Here is a 20,011-nt window from a genome sequence, read left to right as displayed (position 1 = left end):
GGTGTATCTAGCTGTTATTCCTTTAAAAAAGAGAAAGCTCTGACTGGTGGGGGGGGGGGAATGCAAAGTTGAAAGACTGAAATTATTGAATGTTCCGATTATACTCTTTAAGAGTACATCACTGACTCCCTCACAAGCTGTTTGCAGTTAATAAAGCGTCACTATTTTTCACCAGTATTGTATCTTTAAATGTCAAGAATCAGATGTCTGCTCTTGGAGCTATCATACTGCCGGTTAATTTTTGTGGCAAGAACGTGGATCAGAAAATTAACACAGTTTCAGGCTTGCAAGATCTGTGGATTGCTTTTTATGAATTTTATTTTGAAGCAGAAATGGCACATCTGACTGTGCATGGACAGTGGAATGATGTCAAACAAAGAAGAGAAAAGACCATGAGGAAGAAAGAGGTTTGATCCAAGATATCCTTATTGCTGTTGTTGTTTAAAAAAAGTGAATGATTGCTCTGCTGTTCGGTTTTCCTGCTATTTAATTCTATTTCTGTGCATCATATGTTGCAGGGTAGTTTTCTCTTGTGCTCAGCTTTATGGGGTATTTTGGATGAGTCTAGAGTCAGGTAGAGGAGAGGATTCTACTATCCTCTGAAGATGTCCAGCTTAGTTGAAACCCAGGTGACCTACAAATGAATCTGGGGTACCAAGTCTTTAAGAAGTTCTGCTTTTAATATATAATTTGAACACCAGTTTATATCCAAAATTAAGAATTACCATATTTCACGTAATAATGCATGTATCTCTCTGTTCATACAGAATTCCTATACATTAAAAAGTAAATATGAATGCTTCCCTGTACATATCTCTGTGTTCATATAGGAGTCCTATACATTAAAAAGTGGAAATTTAAGGGGATGTACTTGAAGGTAGCAAAATAATGGTACTGTAGCAGGGGAGGGCGATGTTTTGGATGTCAGGTCAGAAGAAGATAGTAAGACTCTTGTTGTTTTTTATTAGCTCTCTAACAGCAAGCACTTGGCACTTAGATAACTCTTGACCCAATATGTGACCGGGTGGTGGGAAAAGAAGTGAAAAAAATTATAACAGCTTCATCTTTGCATGAGCCCTTCCACAGGGACTTTGCAGATAGTATTTGACAGGAATAGACTTGTGAAGTAGAATTAGAGGGTATTATCAGTGTCTGCATGGATCAGTCCTCTAAAGCATTATGCAGAATGGCTAAGTATACTCTTACATATTTATCATGTTATGTCTACCTTGACTTAAATTAGCACTTTTCAAATTTGAAACAAATCACCATAATGTCGATATATTAAGATTGTTTTTTTTTAAGAAACAAATAAATACCCTGAATGTGATTAATACTATTACAAATGCTACTAAATCTTGAATTTCAGTCAAATAAAAATGCCAAGTTGAAGAGTCATTGCAGGAGCATAGTTCACCCCCAATTCTTTAAAAAGCTATACAAACGTAAAGTGTGCAAACTTAAAAACTCATGCATCACTCATCCTCTGAAAGGTGCCATGTGTACAGTGATGATGATGCACAGATGATGGCAATGGGTTGTTATCAACTAAGTTTTCCTCTCAGTAGTCCTATTGAAATTAATGGACCTAACCTAGTTCATTAATTTATGTGGGTCTACTCTAAGTTTTTAATGTTTGATTGTTTATATGTGTGTTGGAAGCCACTCAGAGTGGCTGAGGCAACCCAGCCAGATAGGCAGGGTATAAATGTTGTTGTTGTTAACTTAGTTGAATGCCATCCAGTGCTTAGATAAAATGTGTTGATCAATGAGAATTATTAATTTTTCAAACAATATGTAATTCACCTGGAGGGGCGTGACATCTAAATTGGATAACTTTTCAGCACAAAGCAAAACAGTGAATCAATTTAAAAGTTTAAGAGGGTGTGACCTCTTGTTTAGGGCAAGAACCAAGAAGCTAGCTCTAATATTCTGTTGGTGGATGTCTTTAGAAATTACAGAAATCACTGCATTACACTCAAGGTTTAATCTGCTTTCCATTTTGCATACAATCAAAAATACAAATAGTTAGGCAGACTTAAGATCTGAACACTTTTACCTTTGACTAAGGCAATGTGTCATACCAACAACACTTGATAGCACAGTCCTAAATACATCCGTTCTGAAGTATCGTATTTACAGAAATCTAAAGTGCCATCAAACCTCATGTGCACCTCAAATTTCAAAACCTTGAAACCAAAAAAAGTATTTGCTGGTGAATGTAAATGTGCCATCAAATCTGATGCACATCCTAAATTTCGTGATGTCATTTGGCCAAAATAGATGCACATTACATTCGAGTAAATATGGTAAGTCCCAATATGTGCAATGCAAAACTTACTCCCTAGTAAGAGTGAATAGGAATGCAACCTTAGAATCTAAAATAAAGAGAGAAGAATTGTGTGTGCTTAGGTGTGTATTGTTCATCTCTGATAAATCTTCTAGTCAGTGGAGGCTCACCCACTGGACCTGCTGGGGCACAGCCCTCCCACTGAAAATGTCAAGCAATTTTTGAAAAAAATCCTTTTCAAAATCTCAAAGCCACACTCACTCTTATTTGCTTTTGCTTTTATTTATAAAAATATTTATATACTGCTATTCTTAAAAAAAAATCAGAGTAGTTAACAACAGTTATACATAATGCAATAATAAATAAATACATAAATAAAAATCAGAAATCAACTAACTATTAGGAGAAGATTTATCTGCATAAGCCTGGCAGAATAGAAAAGAATTCAGCAGGCACCTAAAACTTGAAACTTGCTGAATCTCTATTAGCAGAACATTCCACAGAACTGGGCCAATGACACTAAAGGCTTAATTTCTTGTTGTTGTCAAATGAGCCTAACCAATTCAGGGAATGACCAATGGTGCTCCTGTAGATGATATTGGTGATTGAGCTGAGGTATAAGGGTTCAGACAATCCCTGCGGTACCCTGGATATGAGTTGTTTGGAGCTTTGTAAGTTAATACAAGGACCTTGGACCTTCTTTGTAGTAGATGGGCAGCCAGTGCAGATGTTTTAACAATGGTGTCACATGTTGTTGGCAGCAGACCCCCTGACCACTTCACTCTGCAGCAACTGGAGCTTCTGAACTAGGCCCAAGGGCAGCCCCACATAGAACATATTCGTCTAATTCACCTAGACTACGTTGGTTCTAAGCATGCTCAGAGCTGTTTCCCTGATCTCATAGGTAATCAAAGAAGCAACGGAGTGGTTCCTACTTTTAGGAACTTTATTAATTCTGTTTGGGGGGGGTGACCTTGCTAGCAAGCAACTGTGAGTTTCTTTCCAAAATCTGTTTTGCTGAATCATTTTGCATTTATTTCTTTTTTAATTGAGGAATTAGAAGGCACAATAGTGGATGGCTTGAGTGTATGTTGCAGTAGACTCTATATAAACCATTTCCCTGCATTCACTCAATAAGAACTGCTGGGTGAGGCAGGGCAGGTAGATCTGAATCGTGAGCAATTCCAGGGTACTTTCTTAGAGTTTTCCCAGAAAACTTGTGTGGATCTGCTCAGGGGCATCGCAAGGAGGGTGCAGGGGTTGTAGTCCGCCCTGGGTGTCATGCCTGGGGGGTGAAAAAATACCCCCGGGCAGATCAGTGTGATAGCACTCGCACCCCCTGCGGGTGGATTTTCGTGATTGGCACGATTGTCATGGTGAAAATCCGCCCACTGATCGTGTAAATACGTCTGGCGATCAACCTGGCACCCACCGGAGGGTGGCACTCGCACCCTGGCTGGCAGTGCCGCATGCCAGGCATATTTGCATGGTCAGTGGGTGGATGTTCACAATGACGATTGCAAAAATCCACCTGCTGGGGATGCGAGCGCCACCCGCTGTATGGTGCCACCCGTGTGCCATCTGTATGGGTGCTGCGTGTGCGCCGCCAGGCAGTTTGCCCCATCCCTGGGGCTGGTTTGCACCACCCCTATGGGCGGTTTGCCCCACACTGGGTGCCGGAGAGGCTTCCTCCACCACTGGATCTGCTTCAAAGAAACCCCTTCCCTAGCTTTCATTTGGTATATTTTGGGATGAAAAAAATGCTGCCACTATTATTTCTAGCTGGATTTTTGTGAGTTTGTTAGTGAATTTCCACAACGAAAAATTTGGGCCCTTTGGCTGTCTAGATATCACTCCACACCCTTCCCCAAACCTGGAAGATATTCTTCCTCATCTGAGACATAACAGGCTGATTATGAGAAGTCTGGGGTGATGTACTCTGAAGATGAACATAGATTATTGCTTCATGTTTTCAGAACTGCACCATGCATTGCAAATATGTTCTGCTGTGCTCTGGCTCAAATGAAACAATCACTTTTTTGTCTATTGGTTGGAACACTTTGTTCTCTTAATTTAAAGGGAAAACATTATTTTTATAATGAAAAGTTGATTTAAAAAAAAAATTGGGGGGATGGGACAGAAGCAAGTTTTCCTAACATTTAAAAAGGTTTTTTTTAGTTTTTTAACAATGATTGTGTAGGTATAAACAATACATGAATTAAAAAACATATGTCATGTTGTATGGCTTAATTTCTAAATAAAAAGTATCATATGGTGCCAGTGTTATATAAAAATTATACTTAGCCCTCCCTACATGGAAGCTCTTCTTCCATTCATAGATGTGAGGAAACAGTGGCACTCTACACATGAATAATGGTACAGTTTTCTAAATAAGTACTATACAGGTTATTACCATGATAATATGATAGCTGGGTATCTCTTGCAGTTCTTCTGATTTTAACTTTCTGTTGTGCTCCTCAATCTTCACATGCCTGTCACCGTTGCTGCTTTGGCTTTAGCCTGTCCCTGTAACTGTCCCCCTGTCCCTCCTTCTGCCTTCATAGCATCTTCTTTTTTTAAAAAAAAATAATATTTATTAGTTTTCCAACAAATTAAACACAACACTACAAAAAACCAAAAAAGAAAAAACATACGACAATACAATACACACACACACACACACACACACACACACAAACTTCATAGCATCTTCTTGAGTCCCTTGCCAGTGCTCTTCATAGTCCACCAAAGTCTGTTCAACTGACCCCAAACAATGCAGAACCTGGCCTTATATACTGTTCAGCTAGGATGTTCCAACCAATCAATTTGTTTCTGAAAGAATTCCAAACCATTGTTATGGACCAATAGATGTGAATGGAACGTTCACCAAATGACCAGTCATAAACTGACGTTTGGCTGGTACAGCTCTTACATAAACAAAAGCCAAGCATGTATACTTCTGCCGTCCCCTTGGCAAGAGGGAGCAACTGTGACAGTTTACCTGCCAGTTGGCCTGCTGCTAGTAGACCTTGAATATTTTGTATCTTACGTGTATTTTATAATGCTGCTTTGTGTCAAATGTCTTTTGAAAAGCAACTTATGAATCTGTTCAATAAATACTCTGTTGCAGCCAGGGATCAGGGAACTGCCTGAGAATATGGCCTCTTGCTTTAATATAAGAACTTGCTAGTCTGACCATATCAAACTGGTGTTAAAAGTTTATCACTGGCTTCCATACAAAGGACCATACAAATCTCTTGGTTAGTTAAAAACCTTTTCTGGGGTCTTGCTTCAGGTGTTCCTGAGCTGAGAAGGCGGCAACCAAAGATGTGTGTTGGCCACTTATGAAACGTTCATTTAGTGCTGGCTTGTGTTTGTTTTTGGTCCCCTATTCTATTTTTCCAAACACTTTTCTCTCCTGTCATTGCTATCTTAACTTTGAAATGTGGCTTTTATAATGTTCAGTATGTGGACTTAGTGGTTATAAACCACTCTGAAGACTTGGCAGGGAAAAGCTATATATTAATAATTTAAATAAATAAGTATAATGGTGTCTCCCAGCTATATGAATATCAGAAACTCCTACCAGGAAAAGTAAAGTGTTGACCTTTGTGGATAATATTGCTTGTGGAGCAAATCCCATCCATTACCTCTATCGCTTCATTATCTAAGCCACTGACAGGAGCACTATGGTGGGGAGCAGGTCTCTCTTTCCGTTAAAGACAACTCCGGCTGCTATGGGGAAAGGGGCAGTATGTTTCTGGTGCTCCCCACCTGAATGAAGCCATGTTCAAAGGAGTGGAGGGAGCATTGCTGCCTCCTTTCCATTCTGAACTGCTTCTGTCCTAGCTTTGGCCTTTGACCAAGCTTGCAGCTTGTTTACTTTAAAACAGGTTCCTCCGCTCCCCCTCCCAGTAGAGCCCATATACAGGGCCCTACATGCTCTGGGGAGCCACTGAAAACTGAGACATGGTTTTATTTTATCCCCCATGCTGTTTAGCATCTACATGAAACCGCTGAGTGGGGTAATCCAGAGTTTTGGACTATGTTGTCAGCAATATGCTGATGACACACAACTCTACTTCACCTTTACATCTGCAGGTGAGGCAGTGGATATGCTGGACCATTGCCTTGCCTCATTAATGGAATCGATGAGAGCCAACAAAGTGCAGCTCAATCCTGATAAGACTGAGGCACTGTAAGTGGGTGATTCTCTAGGCCAGATGGATGGGAGATTGTCTGCTCTTGATGGGGTTACACTCTCTCTGAAGGCGTGGGTACATAGTTTAGGGGTACCTTCCAGGTGTGTACCTGGGGGTTGGCAAAACATCCGCCCCCAGGGTGCAGGCCCACAGGGGATGCAAAAATCACCCCAGATTGCTCTGAGATTGCCTGGATGACACTCGCCTTGGAAGAATTTGAGATTAGGGTGTGGAGGGGTTGGGTGACTAGATGGCTGACATTGCCACCACTATCTTTTTGATGCCCGCTTGCCAACTGGGTGCAGGGGAAGGGACCCTGGAGGCAGTGGTGGAGGCTTTTAACTCCTCCAAGCCTGTCTTGACCACACACACACACACACACAGAGAGAGAGAGAGAGAGAGAGAGAGAGAGAGAGAGAATTTGAATGAAAGGGTGGAGGAGTGATGGACCTCTCCACCTTTCCTTCTCTAAAGCAGGGGTAGGCAACCTAAGGCCCATAGGCCACAAGCGGCCCACAGGGGTAGTTTAACCGGCCCACGAGCCGCCTCTCGGTGAGTCCCCATGTGCTGCGCTAAACCGGCATGGGGACTCACGTCCATGGCGCCATAAATCGTATCTGTGCATGCGCAGATGCCGTAAATCACATTGACGCAGACACCGGAAATTGCAGCCATGTGTGCTCATGTGCACGCACAATCCAGCGCATGGAGGAATCTCCGCTGGAGTTAACCGGCCCAGGAGAGGTAAACCTTGCCGACCCCTCCTCTAAGGAGTCCTTGTTGCTGTTAAATGTGGGGTTGGGAGAGAGAGGAGTGCATTTCTACTCTCCCTCCCCCATTATAAATGGAGAATTGCATACTACTCTCCCCATTTGCATGTGTAAGTGTGGATGTGTACCTAATTCTTTCTCCACCTGCTCCCTGAGCTACCCTTCTGTCGTGAAGGGTGCAAGTGTGTATTGGACACAAACAGCACACCCTTTCTCTTCCCATGTTTTCTCCATCTTCCCAATAATCCTGCCCCAGTTTTTTAACTGGCAAAGTTCAGTCAGCTAAGCCAGAGATTTCATCTTGTGCAGTCATGGGATTAGAAGACGACTTTCCCAACCTGAGGCTGAAGAAATTTGAAAGGTTTCATGAAAGTGCATCCAACGAAGGCCCGTATATTCCTCCTGAACAGAGCTTTAGAAAAGAAATAGAGACAGTTTACGACAGAATTTTAACAGAAATGAAGCCATGATATGAGGCCATGTCAGCTATATCATCAGAAGTCTCTCTCTCTCTTTTGTCTGGAAAGAACCTGAAGAATCTGAGTTTAAGTGAGCTCGAAAAAAGTGCTGCTGACTTTGGACTTCACTACTCATTGTACGTAGACATTGTGGAGCATGTGTCTGAATTGGAATTGTTCAGAGCACAAGTGCAGGAGCTGAACAAGGAATCAGGGTCAGCAACTCCCCTGGATTTGCTGATCACTGTCAATACAAGAGTACTATCTGGATGATATTTCTCCAAATATCAAGACTGCACTTCGAATTATGTAACCTTAGTAGGGATTGTGACATTTTGTGAATGCAGCTTTAGCAAACTTAAGTTGATAAATGATAATTTCCATTCTGCAATGAGCCAAGAAATATTGACCAGCCTTGCCCATATTATCCATCAAACACAATAGAGTGGTACCTCAGTTTAAGAACAGTCCGGTTTGAGAATGATTTGGTTTACAAACTCGGCAAAACCGGAGGTAGTGTCCCAGTTTTAGAACTTTACCTCAGTCTGAGAACAGAATTCGAATGGTGGAAGAGCACTGGCGGCGGGAGGCCTCATTGGGGAAAGCGTGCCTTGGTTTAAGAACGGTTTCAGACTTCTGGAATTAATTAAGTTCATAAACTGAGGTACCACTGTAATGGGTCTTTTCTGCGGTGATTCCCCATTTGTGGAATGCTCTCCCCAAGGATTCTCGCCTAGCACCTTCATTACATATCTTAGACGTGCTGGGGAAAGATAGCATATGCAGGTCAAAGAAAAATAAAACCAGTCTTTTAAGTGGTTGGTTATTCTGTGGCAGCAAGTAACCTTGTACCATTTTGTTGTTGTCATTCATTTAAAAGATGTTAAAAGATTTAAAAGACGTCATCGCTATACTGGATATGCTTCCATATGAGTAAGTATGGTGTGAACGCTTTTTAGATGTATAGAAAAAAATATATATGAAAAGCTTAAAAAAAACTGTGCTGTGCATGTGGAAAGTTTATGATCACTACATATTGCTAGTAGATCTACAGACATCTGGGTAGGTGTAAAAATTAAGAAAAAAAATAAAAAACTCTACCATTATTTGAATGAAAAGCCAGACCAGATTTTGGACTTTCTTGTCCTCTTTGCAAATGGTATACTGATGGCATTGAGACAGAGCAAATCCAGAACTTTTAGATAGGCAATAAATTTCCATAGGAACATTTGAATTCTCTATTAGTTGGTCATTAAATTCAAAGCTAATAGTAGCATTCCTGTTCTAACTTTTAAGAGATAGAAAGGACAATCTGGTTTCACTAGCATTAAAAATATCCAGAGAAAAGTCCATTGCTTTTTATTTGGCAGCATCATGATAGGGAAATCCTAGAATCAATCCAAAATAAATTAATCAGATCTATTAGCTTTTCTGCTTAACACTCCAGCTTGATAATTGGGTCAGAGGTACGTCTTTTATCTTTTGCCTTTGAAAAATATTGGTTCATTATGAAGTGTTACTGCAAGCTTACATGTAATGGATAACAAGATTGCCAACATTATGGATATTAAAACATTGCCCCATCAAAATGTGAGCAGTTAAACTTGATTGAGCAAAACAACAGAGATCATTTATCAACTTGGATTTTGTTACTTGTGGCAATCTTATCCCTTGGCCACCAAAACTCAAATCAATTACTAAGTTGATTGTTTTATTATCCCTAAATTCTTTTGTAAAAAGTGGCTGTACTTGTTTTATATACATTCTAGCTAATTTTCTACAAAATGTTTTAAGATTATCCTGTATTAAAATCCCCAGGAAAAACCCGGTCGACATGCAGGATAGAGTTTACATACCCAGTGATAAATTTGTAAACCACAATGTTGTGTCACAGCCAATAAAGTAAACTATTGTAGGGTTCTTATTCCAAACAAAAACCTTTATTTTTTGCTGTATTTGGCACTTTGTTGTTGTGTTGCGGTTTATTATATTTGTTTTACTATTTTATAATATAGTTTTTTATTTAAAAAATGTTGACTTTAACAATAGCTAAAATTGGGTATTCCTTGTTTAACTAAGAATGAAGGACTTGTGTGGTTTAAAGAAGTGATTGTTAATGCTAATATTGCTGTGTTACACATTTATTTATATTATGTTCCTCCTATAGTTATGTTGTGTAGAAAACATGAACCACTATGCGGGACAAGTTTGGTCTACTGAATATGTCAGATGCTGTTGTATCACAACATATAAATTAATTGTAATATACAAAAGGTAGCCATGTGTTATCTGCTGCATATACTGTATGTTTTTATGGATTAGAGTAAACTTCATCAGATGTCTGAACAGTGGCGTAGCGTGGGGGGTGCCAGGGGGGCCGGCCGCACCGGGCGCAACATGGGCGGGGGGCGCGCTCGCACTCTGCCCCTACTAAAATCCACGGGTTAGGAAGCCCGCGCTCGCTCGGCTTGGCGAGGAGGTCGCGGAAGGGGGAGAGCGAAGCCTTGTGCCGCGGGCAAAAAAGGAGAGGAAGCCGGGCGGGCGGGCAGGCTGGCTGGCTGGCGGGGGTCTGGCTGCGCCTGCTGCTGCCGTTGCTGCTGCTGCCGGGGCTTTGACAGCTTGGCGAAGCGGAGGGAGAGGAGCTTTATGGTAATTGCGGCTCTCTCTCCACTGGCCGCCTGGCTAGTGAGCCGAGCCGAGCAGGGAGTCGGGCGAGGGGGCGGGAAGAGATTTTTCCACCTCGCCTGGTCAAAAAGGAGAGCGGAGTCTCCTCAGGGCGCCCTTAGGCAAGGCAGGGCAAGGCAAGCAGAGCGAGGAGGAGAGAGAGGGGAAGGGGGAGGGGAAGCAGCCAGGAAACGCTGCGGTGTGGAGGAGGAATCAATTAAGGAGAGAAAGCGAAAGGAAAGAAAAGAGGCAGCTCCAGGAGAGCGCGGGGGAAAGAGAAGCCTCGCTGCTGCTGCTTGGGAGAGTAAATTACTGTACTTGCCTTGCCCCGGGTTAGGGGGCGCAAATTAATTGCCTTGCCCCGGGTTAGGGGGCGCAAATTACTTGCCTTGCCCCGGGTGCTGATAACCCACGCTACGCCGCTGTGTCTGAAATGTAATGCTCAGTTGCAGGTAGAGTTGCAGGTACACATTTTGCTGGTAGAGGCAGTGCATACTGTGAGGTCAGACAGACAGGAAATACAAAAAGTGCAGGAACTACTTAGTTACAGCTTGAATGCATGCTTAATAGCACAGTCAGTGGAGGCTGGTCCACTGGGGCTACAGGGGCATAGTCCTCCCACCAAAAATGTTAAGCAGTTTTAAAGAAAATCCTCCCCAAAATCTCAAAGCCACACATTTCCCTATGTTCCATAGACATTTTATACTTTCTTGATCTGAGTGGCATTTCTGTCAGTCCCATGTTCTCTGGCCAATCACATACCCTCCAAGTGTCCCGGTTTAAGCAGGACATCCCGGCTTCTGATCCCAATCCTGGCTGTCCTGTTTTGGCTTCCATGCTCCAGCTATGCCAGAGCATGGGACCTAAAGACGGGCACTTTTTGGTTCCTTGCTGTGACATGAGTCAATTGGCTCACACCAGAGCACAGAACCAGAAAATGGCTGCGAAGCCTACCATGCCCCCTCGCGTCGCTACTCTTCGTCCTCCTTCTGTCACAGCAATTCTGGAAGCTGGCTTCTGGAAATAGGTCTGCTGTGCCAGCAGAGGAGGAGGAGGAGGTGGCAGCCAAAGGTAGGAGGCAGGGCGAGCAGCATGAGGGAAGGAGCACAGAGATGGGGCGGGTAGTGCAGAGATAATGGTGGGTGGCTGGGTGAGCGAAGGAGCACAAAGGTGGGGCAGGTGGGTAGTGCCAAGATCAGGTGGTTGGATGAAGGAAGGAGTGCCTTTCGCTTTCTGTTCTGCTCAGTTCACTATGTTATAGTTGTGATGCCATGCGGTGCCCCCTAAACTCGGTGCAGTGGACTGGTCATGCTGCCCTAAATCTGTCTTCAATGCTCATTACAGGTGGCTGCCTTTAAATGCAGTTTAGAAATTACAATTGATAAAAAGAGCCTGCCAGGATGATAACATGAGCCAGGTTATCAAACTAGATGGTATTACAGCTCTAATATCCTATTCCCAATTTTAAGGACTTGCCCCCTTTTCCTCCGGCCCCACACTTCAGGCTACCTGTTGCAGAAGAGTCTCTAGACATGCAGCGGACTCTCTCTCTCTCTCTCTCTCTCTCTCTCTCTCTCTCTCTCTCTCGTTGGGGGATGCTGGGAAGAGTTAGGAAGCTCATGTTCCACCCACTCCCCTCCGTGGGCAGATCCATGGATCCAAACCAATCTGTTCTATCCTTGTGTCTTATTTCAGAGCTTTTCTAAATGTTCTATTTTATTATTGTTGTGTTCCTTTTAACGTAAGCTCTTTACAAAAAATAATTTGAAAAGCAGAGTATAAACATTTTTAATAAATAAAACTAAACTTTTCTTGGATATTAAAATTTATCTTACCAGCATATAAAGATATGTTCAAAATTATCAATCAGATTGACTAAGCTGAAGTAGATCACCATTAAAATTCCACAAAAGTTAATGACAGATTTTAGAAATACTTTAAAATGTTGATGTGTTTTAATTGGGAACATCCTGAATATGTTTCTAAAGAGTGCTTGCATGTGCTACAAGACATGATTATCACCTGCGATGGTTGACAAAACTCAAGCTAACTTGGGTTTTAAAATGTGTAGGAAGCACCTCATACTTGCACACATCATTTAATAATTATAACCAGTCAGACATTTCTGATCATTATTTCTCAGAAGGTGATCATGCTCATGCACTTACATGTGCTTTCTTAAATTCTTGGCTCACATGACTTAAAAATCTCTTGTTTTGACAGTGACAAAATACACATGTCTAAAATTATGTTTCCTCGGTCCCTTTGGGATCTTTTGGTGTCTTAAGCATAAATTGTAGCCGTTCTATTTCACTGAATTAATGTATGTTCATGATAAAAGACCATAACAAGTGAAATTCAGCAAATGAATGCTGTTGTAATGGAATGTACAGCAGCCATAAGATCAACTAAGAAATCCCAAATTGCATAAGTTTGAAGATCTGCACAGAGCAGTCATTAAGCATTGTTCTTCACTTGTGTAATTTCATTTCATTAAGTATTTGCATACTAATAGGAAGCTTTGGTTACATGTCTCCCATTGTGAGTGATGGCCAACCACTCCCTCCCTCCCCAGACCTAGTGTTTACTTGTAAACTCACCCACATTTGCCTTAGCAAAGCCCAAAAGAAGCTTAAATGCTCTCGGCTGCAATAAACTATAGCAAAAATGAGATGAATAATGAATGTATTTTGCCACAAGGACAGTCTCTTTGCTTTTTCGCCTTACAAGGTAAGCTCATAGTGATCATAAGCCTAGGGCAACTTTTTAAAATAACATATTAGAAGACGTTGCTATGTATTTTACATTTCATTTATATGACTTTATTAAATGTACTCTTGCATATAGTGTGTGTGTGTGTGTGTGTGTGTGTGTATTTGTTGTTCTCAGGTAACTATTTGATTTTATCTGCACTAAACCAACATGAAATAGTGGAAGATGAGTCCATGCTTCTTGCCCTGGGGAATATTATTAAGGCATTGGCTGTTGATGGTATTTCATATGGTAATTTGTCTATTGTGTGTAACACGAAACCAAATAGGTAATTTGAGCAGGCAGTAGAGAATTCCTTTTATGATTTTCATTCTTGAGAAGTGTATTATAAATTTATCAGTATATGTATGCTATGGAAAAGATTTTACAGTAAATGACCAATTTTTATTTTGGAAAATGTGGACTATTAAATGCTTTAGTTGAATTAAACCATGCGCTAGTACATTAGCTCTCCAATGAGTCAGAAAACACCACAAGAAGACTGCACATCAATTTCTATTAATGATCTCTTGAGGGAAAACCAGAATAGTCTCAACACAATTTAATAAGTGATCAAAACAATATTTTAATAAAGCTGCCAATATTCATTTTTGAAATAGATTAAATTTAATACAGCTATTTAATCTGTTAATTTTTAGCCTTACTTTTCTCTCTCGTTCTAATTGTTTTTTTCTGCCGGCAGTACTATAGCCCTCTTGCAATGTACTCTGATTTTAATTTCATTCTTGCTCTAATGAACTAGTATAGGAGTGTTGAGCTAGAATCAAGAAGACCTAGATTCTCAGCCTAATCTATCTCATAATGATTGTTATGAAAGATGGGAGGTGAAAACCATGAGCTCTTTGGAAGAAAGGTAGGTTAAAATGTTAGACACACACTGAATCCTAAATTCAGTCAGTGTTAAGCGGCTTGTTTTCCCCATTTGTCTATTGGTTTTCCAGCAGTCACTCCTTTAATTAACCTGTATCAGGGTGATAACCAGGGTATGTCTGTCAAGGGTCATAGCCAGGACCAGGACCTGCTAATAAAAGACAACAGCATCATCATCATCATCATCATCAACAACAACAACAACAACAACAACAACAGATATACAATAAAATCCATAATTTGCTCACAGTAGCCTAGTTTAGAAGGATCTGTGTTCTGTAGTGTAACAGAGCTGAGTTTGTGAGGGGGGGTGTACAGATACATCCAACAGCTGGCTGCTGTAACCATGATACATTGGTTAGGGGCCAATAGCTTCTAGCTACTAGACTTTATTATTGTTTGAAGGGGTATCCTCATAGGAATCCATAAAACTGAAGGGGAACATAGGGGCCATTTTCCATGCCATTCTACAGGGTTCAGGTAGTTTAAAGAAGCTGGTGATTCCTGACAATCAGCTGGTGGGTGGATTCATCCACCCACTTTTGTAGGGCTGAGGCATTGCATGTCTCCTCTTTTGCAGGCTTCTCTGCTTTACATTCAGACCAGAATTAAACACAGCCATTCCCAGTGCATTGCGTCCTGAGCCTCTCTACATCCCCATTTCCCATTATTTCTGCTCTCCAGTGTTGTGGGCCTGGCTTATAAAGCCTGAACAGTGGTTTTCATTAGCAACCTTTGGTTTCATAATTTTGCCCTCAGGACTTTTTCAAAACCAACTGAAACTGAGAGCTGTCTACAAATAAATCCCATCCCTTGCTGTCCATACTCTCTGCTTTATTTTGGAATGGTCCGCATTTGGTCCAGGTAGCTACTGTGTATGTTGGAGTTTGGTAAATAAATTGCAGCAGTGTACAGAAACAGTCTGGTGAGACTTATGGTTTAAAGGATAAAAAGGCAAGTTATCTCATGACAGACACATCCATAGGTTTTACCTATGGCCAAGATGGAGCCAATAGGTTAACACTACTAGCACATGCTGTTACAGACCCAGTTTGTAGTGGAATTGGGTTGTGAACTTTAAACAACAGCCTTGCTATGCATGCCTAGGTTGACCAGGTTTGGGACACTTACCGCAGGATCCTTTCTTTGCAAAAAGGGAAAGCAAGAATGCCAGACAAGAAACAAGGATTCAAAGCTTTATTTACTGACCAAATGTTACAGCAAGGGTGTTATCTCCCTAATTAATAACCCTGGGAATGAGGAATCAAAATTGGAATGAAGGAAGAATCCTACCAATAAACCTTTCTTCATAGAGTACACACACAAAATGTATACTCATATAAGAACACAGACCAAGGAAACAGGCTAGGGATCATGTAACAAGCAAAAATAGGGAGGACAGTGAAAATTGCAAATAAATCTTCTCTGAAATGTAATCCTTTTTTGAATTGTAATCCATTTCCAATTGGTTTTCTTGGTCTTCATGGTTCTGCTAGGGCTTCTCCTCAGTTGGCTTCTCCACATAAATTGCCTTCTCCAAATTGGTACTGAGACAGATCTACCTTTTTATGCACATGGGATGGTGAAGCACTGTCCTATAGCACAGGCTCTAGAGTGCTACTGGGTTGTGAAAGTAATACAGTGGTGCCTCGCAAGACGAAAAGAATTCGTCCCGCGAGTCTTTTCTTCTTGCGATGTTTTTCATCTTGCGAAGCACGGTCCGTCGCAACTGCGCCTCTTCAAGCGGCTTTTAAAGAAAGCGCAAGACGTTTTCGTCTTGCGAAGCAAGTCCATAGGGAAATTCGTCTAGCGAAGCAACGCAAAACCGAAAAACCCTTTCGTCTAGCGAGTTTTTCGTCTTGCGAGGCATTCGTCTTGCGGGGCACCACTGTATAGCCCAAACCCAAGTTTGTCTCAATATTTTCCTCTTCATGTGCATGATAACATCCTGCCTTTGCATATGCCTAAAGTCCAGAATGCTGACATTGCTTGTCTGCTAAGCCAAACCTGCTTTTTAGGCCCCCACAAGCAAAACTATTGACACAAAGACACAAATGTAATTGTTTTGTCCTGGTTGCCATGCAGCTACTGAAGCTTGGACTTATTATTATTATTATTATTATTATTATCATCATCATCACCATCATCATCATCGTTAATCATTTATATGCCACTCATCTGACTGGGTTCCCCCAGCTACTCTGGGCAGCTTCCAACAAATTAAAACACAATACGACATCAAACATTAAAAACTTCTCTGAACAGGGCTGCCTTCAGAAGTCTTCTAAAAGTCAGATAGTTGTTTATTTCCTTGAAATCTGACGGGAGGGTGTTCTATAGGGTGGGCGCGACAACCAAGAAGGCCCTCTGCCTTTCTTAGACTTCATCTGTTGTTCTTGAGACATAACTAAAACTTAAAGGCTAAATATGGATAGCTCAGTTGGTTAGAGCATGCTGATGATGATGCCAAAGTTGCAAGTTTGATCCCTGTATGGGACAGCTGCGTATTCTTACATTGCAGGGGGTTGGACTAGATTATCCTTAAAATTCCTTCCAACTCTATGATCCTATCTTTTTGCTAAATTTAAAACAAACCCAGCTTTACTAATAATGAAAGAATACCATAGCATTTGAGAGGTTTGGTACAGGTTTTTAAAAGCATTAATGTGCATATAACATAAGGAAGTAAAAGCCTGAAAGGAGGTAATCTACTTTACCAACAAGTAGTTCCTGAAGGAGAAGGAATCAGAGAGGAGGAAAAACAGGTTTCCTTTCTGTCTGTCTTCCCCCACGCCTTCTTCGGGTAGTTTATTGCACGTGTTGTTGCTTTAATCCCAGCAGTGTACATCAGATAACTGTAAAATTCAAGTTAGAGGAAACAAAGATGTGTCGGTGCTTCTACTGCTGCTCATTTTGGGATTCTTGGAAAAGTAAACAACAACAGATAAATAGTCTAATGTTGTCTCAAAGGGTTAGCACAGTTGCTGCAGAAGGGACTGAATGTTGATTGGCACAAGGACTTCTTTGCTTACCTTTCTCCTGCCCTCTGATCAAAAAGATGAAGTAGCATATTTCCTTTGTGAACTACCATGAGTTTGCTTAAGTTGCCTTGTAAGCTGAAAACGTGTGAGAAGAAAGAAATGCATACCCTCCAAGTATCCTGATTTTTCAGGGACAGTCCCAGAGTTACAAAAGCCATCCCAGCTTCTGACTTGATCCAGGAATGTCCCTGTTTCCTCCACCAGCGCCGCTGATGCTGAGTTCAGCAGGAGGATGAGCCGGCGCTTCTCCCTGACAATGGAGGTGGTGATGGCTACAGCTGCAAGGGAGCATCCCATTGCCTCTCCATAGCCTCTCCAAGATTGTGAAGTGGTTCCTGGCTTATAGAAGCAACAGCTAAGATATTAGAATGCCAGACTGATGTAGCTTTTGGATTACTAGAATCTTCATATCTTATCTGCTTAACCAAAATTTATATAAATTAACTATTTTGTGTAAGAAGCATTATAAGTCTCCATGTAAGAACTGGCCAAAGAAAGCTGCGGCTACTCAATTCTTTTGTTTTTTAAGGAAATCTTCCACACATGCATTGGAGAGTCATATTGTATAAGAATTGCATGTTCTATAATTCCAAGGAACAGTCTAGAGTTTTTTGAGTGCATCTAGAACTGTAACATTTACAGTTTACAGGTAACACTAAGCCAAACCATGGCTTAGCACAAATGAGCAAACATGTAGATTCCTGGCCTTAGGATTGCTGCTGCAGCACGTTCCCATACCCCTGCCACTGTGCTACCCAGTGCTGCCTGGCTCATGAGCCCTGGTTTTGACATGACGTTGAGCCAAACCGTGGCATAGACCCAGACATAGCAACAGCAGGACTGGAGGAAGCACCCACACATTTGCTCATTTGTGTTAAGCCATGGTTTGGTTTAGCACTATTTGCAAACTGGGCCTATATTTTGCAAGCACTCCTCTTGCATACAGAGTAGCTCTTCTTTCAATATGACCGAATTTTGTGATAAACCGAGAAAGAAGAGGAATTATCTCTGCTAATGTCAGTTCTGCATCATCCCGTGCAGCACACAACAGTCTCCAAGTGCGTCACACTTGAATAGTTGTGAGAGGATAAGGATTGTTTGATTTATTGGATAAAGGGAAATCTCTCCTATACAGGTCTTGAGAAAAGCTAAGCCAATTTTCTCTGTCTTTGTAGCAGTACCTGCAATTACGTCACTTTCTTAGCTAGACTCGTATCCAGCAGGCAACGAAGCACCCACTCACTTCTTTTGAATCCTTCCCAGAAGCTGCTGTTTCTTCAGCTAAAGCTCTGACATAATCTATTTATAATACCCTCCAAATGCCGTTTGCAGATGACAATCCATCCTATGTGGGAGCATAGGGAAATGACTTGAGCGAATCTTTGGAATAAGATGGTTGGTGTTGTATCTGGACCTATTTTGCAGCCATGTCAATCAATAAAAACACAAAGGAAGAGCAATACAAGGTTGTCAGTACGTGCTACATTAGCCCTGCAAGGCTTCATCCAATATATATAACTACCATCAGTATTGTTGGAAGGGTATGTGGATAGATAGGTTCGTACTTTCACTTTTGGTGGGAATGTCCAACAGTGCATGGTTGTTTTTTACCGGGAGGAATTTCTCCATATTCCCTTTAAATTCTAATAAAACTATGCTTCTTCATCATTTTGGATCTAATGACATGGGATTCCTGCATAAAGACCTTCTGAAGCAATTGTTTACAACAGCAGTCATGTAGAGCACACAATTAGAGGACTCCCAAACAACCTTCTAAAGAGCAGTAGAAGAATATAAATAAACTTGCTCTCAGTTTTTAAAGATGTTACAATGCCAGGGTTTCTGGTTTGTTTTTGTTTATTTCCTATGAGAAGGCACTTAAAGCATTTGATCATTTCCCAATGATATACAACTGCTTATATGTACATTTTTTCCTTAATATTATTTGGCTACATTATTTATACAAGTGAATACTCCACATTTAGTGTGCTTCTCTTTAGTTTTGTTCTAAATGCTGCACAAGCTCCCTCATGATATATTAAGGGCTGTAGTCAATTCTCTTTCTCCCCTAAATTAGTTAACTCGATATACTGTTAGGTGTGCTCTTCCTTTTTTGTTGCCTGTATTTTTAACTTTATTTCAAAAAATCCATATATATTATATGGAGGAATTTTTTTTAAGCATTGCATTTTGTTTGTATTACAGGTTCCTCAAGATGAATGGTCTGGGTATACTCCACATGGCAAAGATGATGAGATCCCATGCCGGCGAATGCGTAGTGGCAGTTACATCAAAGCCATGGGGGATGAAGACAGTGGGGACTCGGACACGAGCCCAAAGCCATCTCCAAAGATTGCTGCACGAAGGGAGAGTTATCTCAAGGCCACCCAGCCATCGCTTACAGAACTCACCACTCTCAAGTGAGACATTTTAAGAAAGAACCATTATTAACAATAGTGAAATTCAAACTATGACCATTTCCATAACATTTCTGCACTAGCAAAAAGGGATTGAGTAGGCATGGGCATAGCCAAGGGGGGGCGGGGGGAGCTGCCCCCCTAGATCAAGTAAAACAGTAGAAATAGTTAACAAACTGACCAATCACGTCAGTTCTGCCCCTCCCCAAAGTCCTGGCTACGCCCATGTGAGTAGGAGGTATCAACTATAGTGTTCCAACTATGTGCTGCTATGCCTGCTTATCAATACTGTACGTTTCAGTATATTTCAGACTAGGTGTCATAATACCTTGCATAGGTAGGGAGGTGGGGTCTGCCACATTCTGAAACCCTTCAATACCATTTCTACTATTATTCTAGCAGCACTTATCATGAGTAAGGAATGTGAAATTAGACCTAATCCTATGTATTCTAGGCCTGTTAGACAGCAGCATACCATCCCTAAAAATTACCTTTTCTTTGGGTGTTATAGTATATGTTGTGTATGC

General features: G+C 41.3%; 1 protein-coding gene across 12 annotated transcripts in view; it reads left to right on the top strand.

Moving 5' to 3' along the window:
* DLGAP1 (DLG associated protein 1) overlaps window positions 1-20,011 on the top strand; it is a 291,661-nt gene that overhangs the window by 182,047 nt on the left and 89,603 nt on the right. For 11 of the 12 annotated variants that reach the window (XM_083518618.1, XM_083518617.1, XM_083518611.1 and 8 more), the window contains one exon: window positions 19,273-19,487. In XM_083518618.1, the coding sequence (XP_083374744.1) occupies window positions 19,273-19,487 (215 nt within the window). Of the gene's footprint in view, window positions 1-49; window positions 408-19,272; window positions 19,488-20,011 lie in introns of those variants that run through there. The other variant, XM_083518612.1, reaches the window with a different exon arrangement.

This window comes from Podarcis liolepis (genome assembly GCF_965112155.1).
Source record: "Podarcis liolepis genome assembly, chromosome: 8".
Lineage (NCBI taxonomy): Eukaryota > Metazoa > Chordata > Lepidosauria > Squamata > Lacertidae > Podarcis > Podarcis liolepis.
This window is presented reverse-complemented; position numbering and strand designations above follow the sequence as displayed.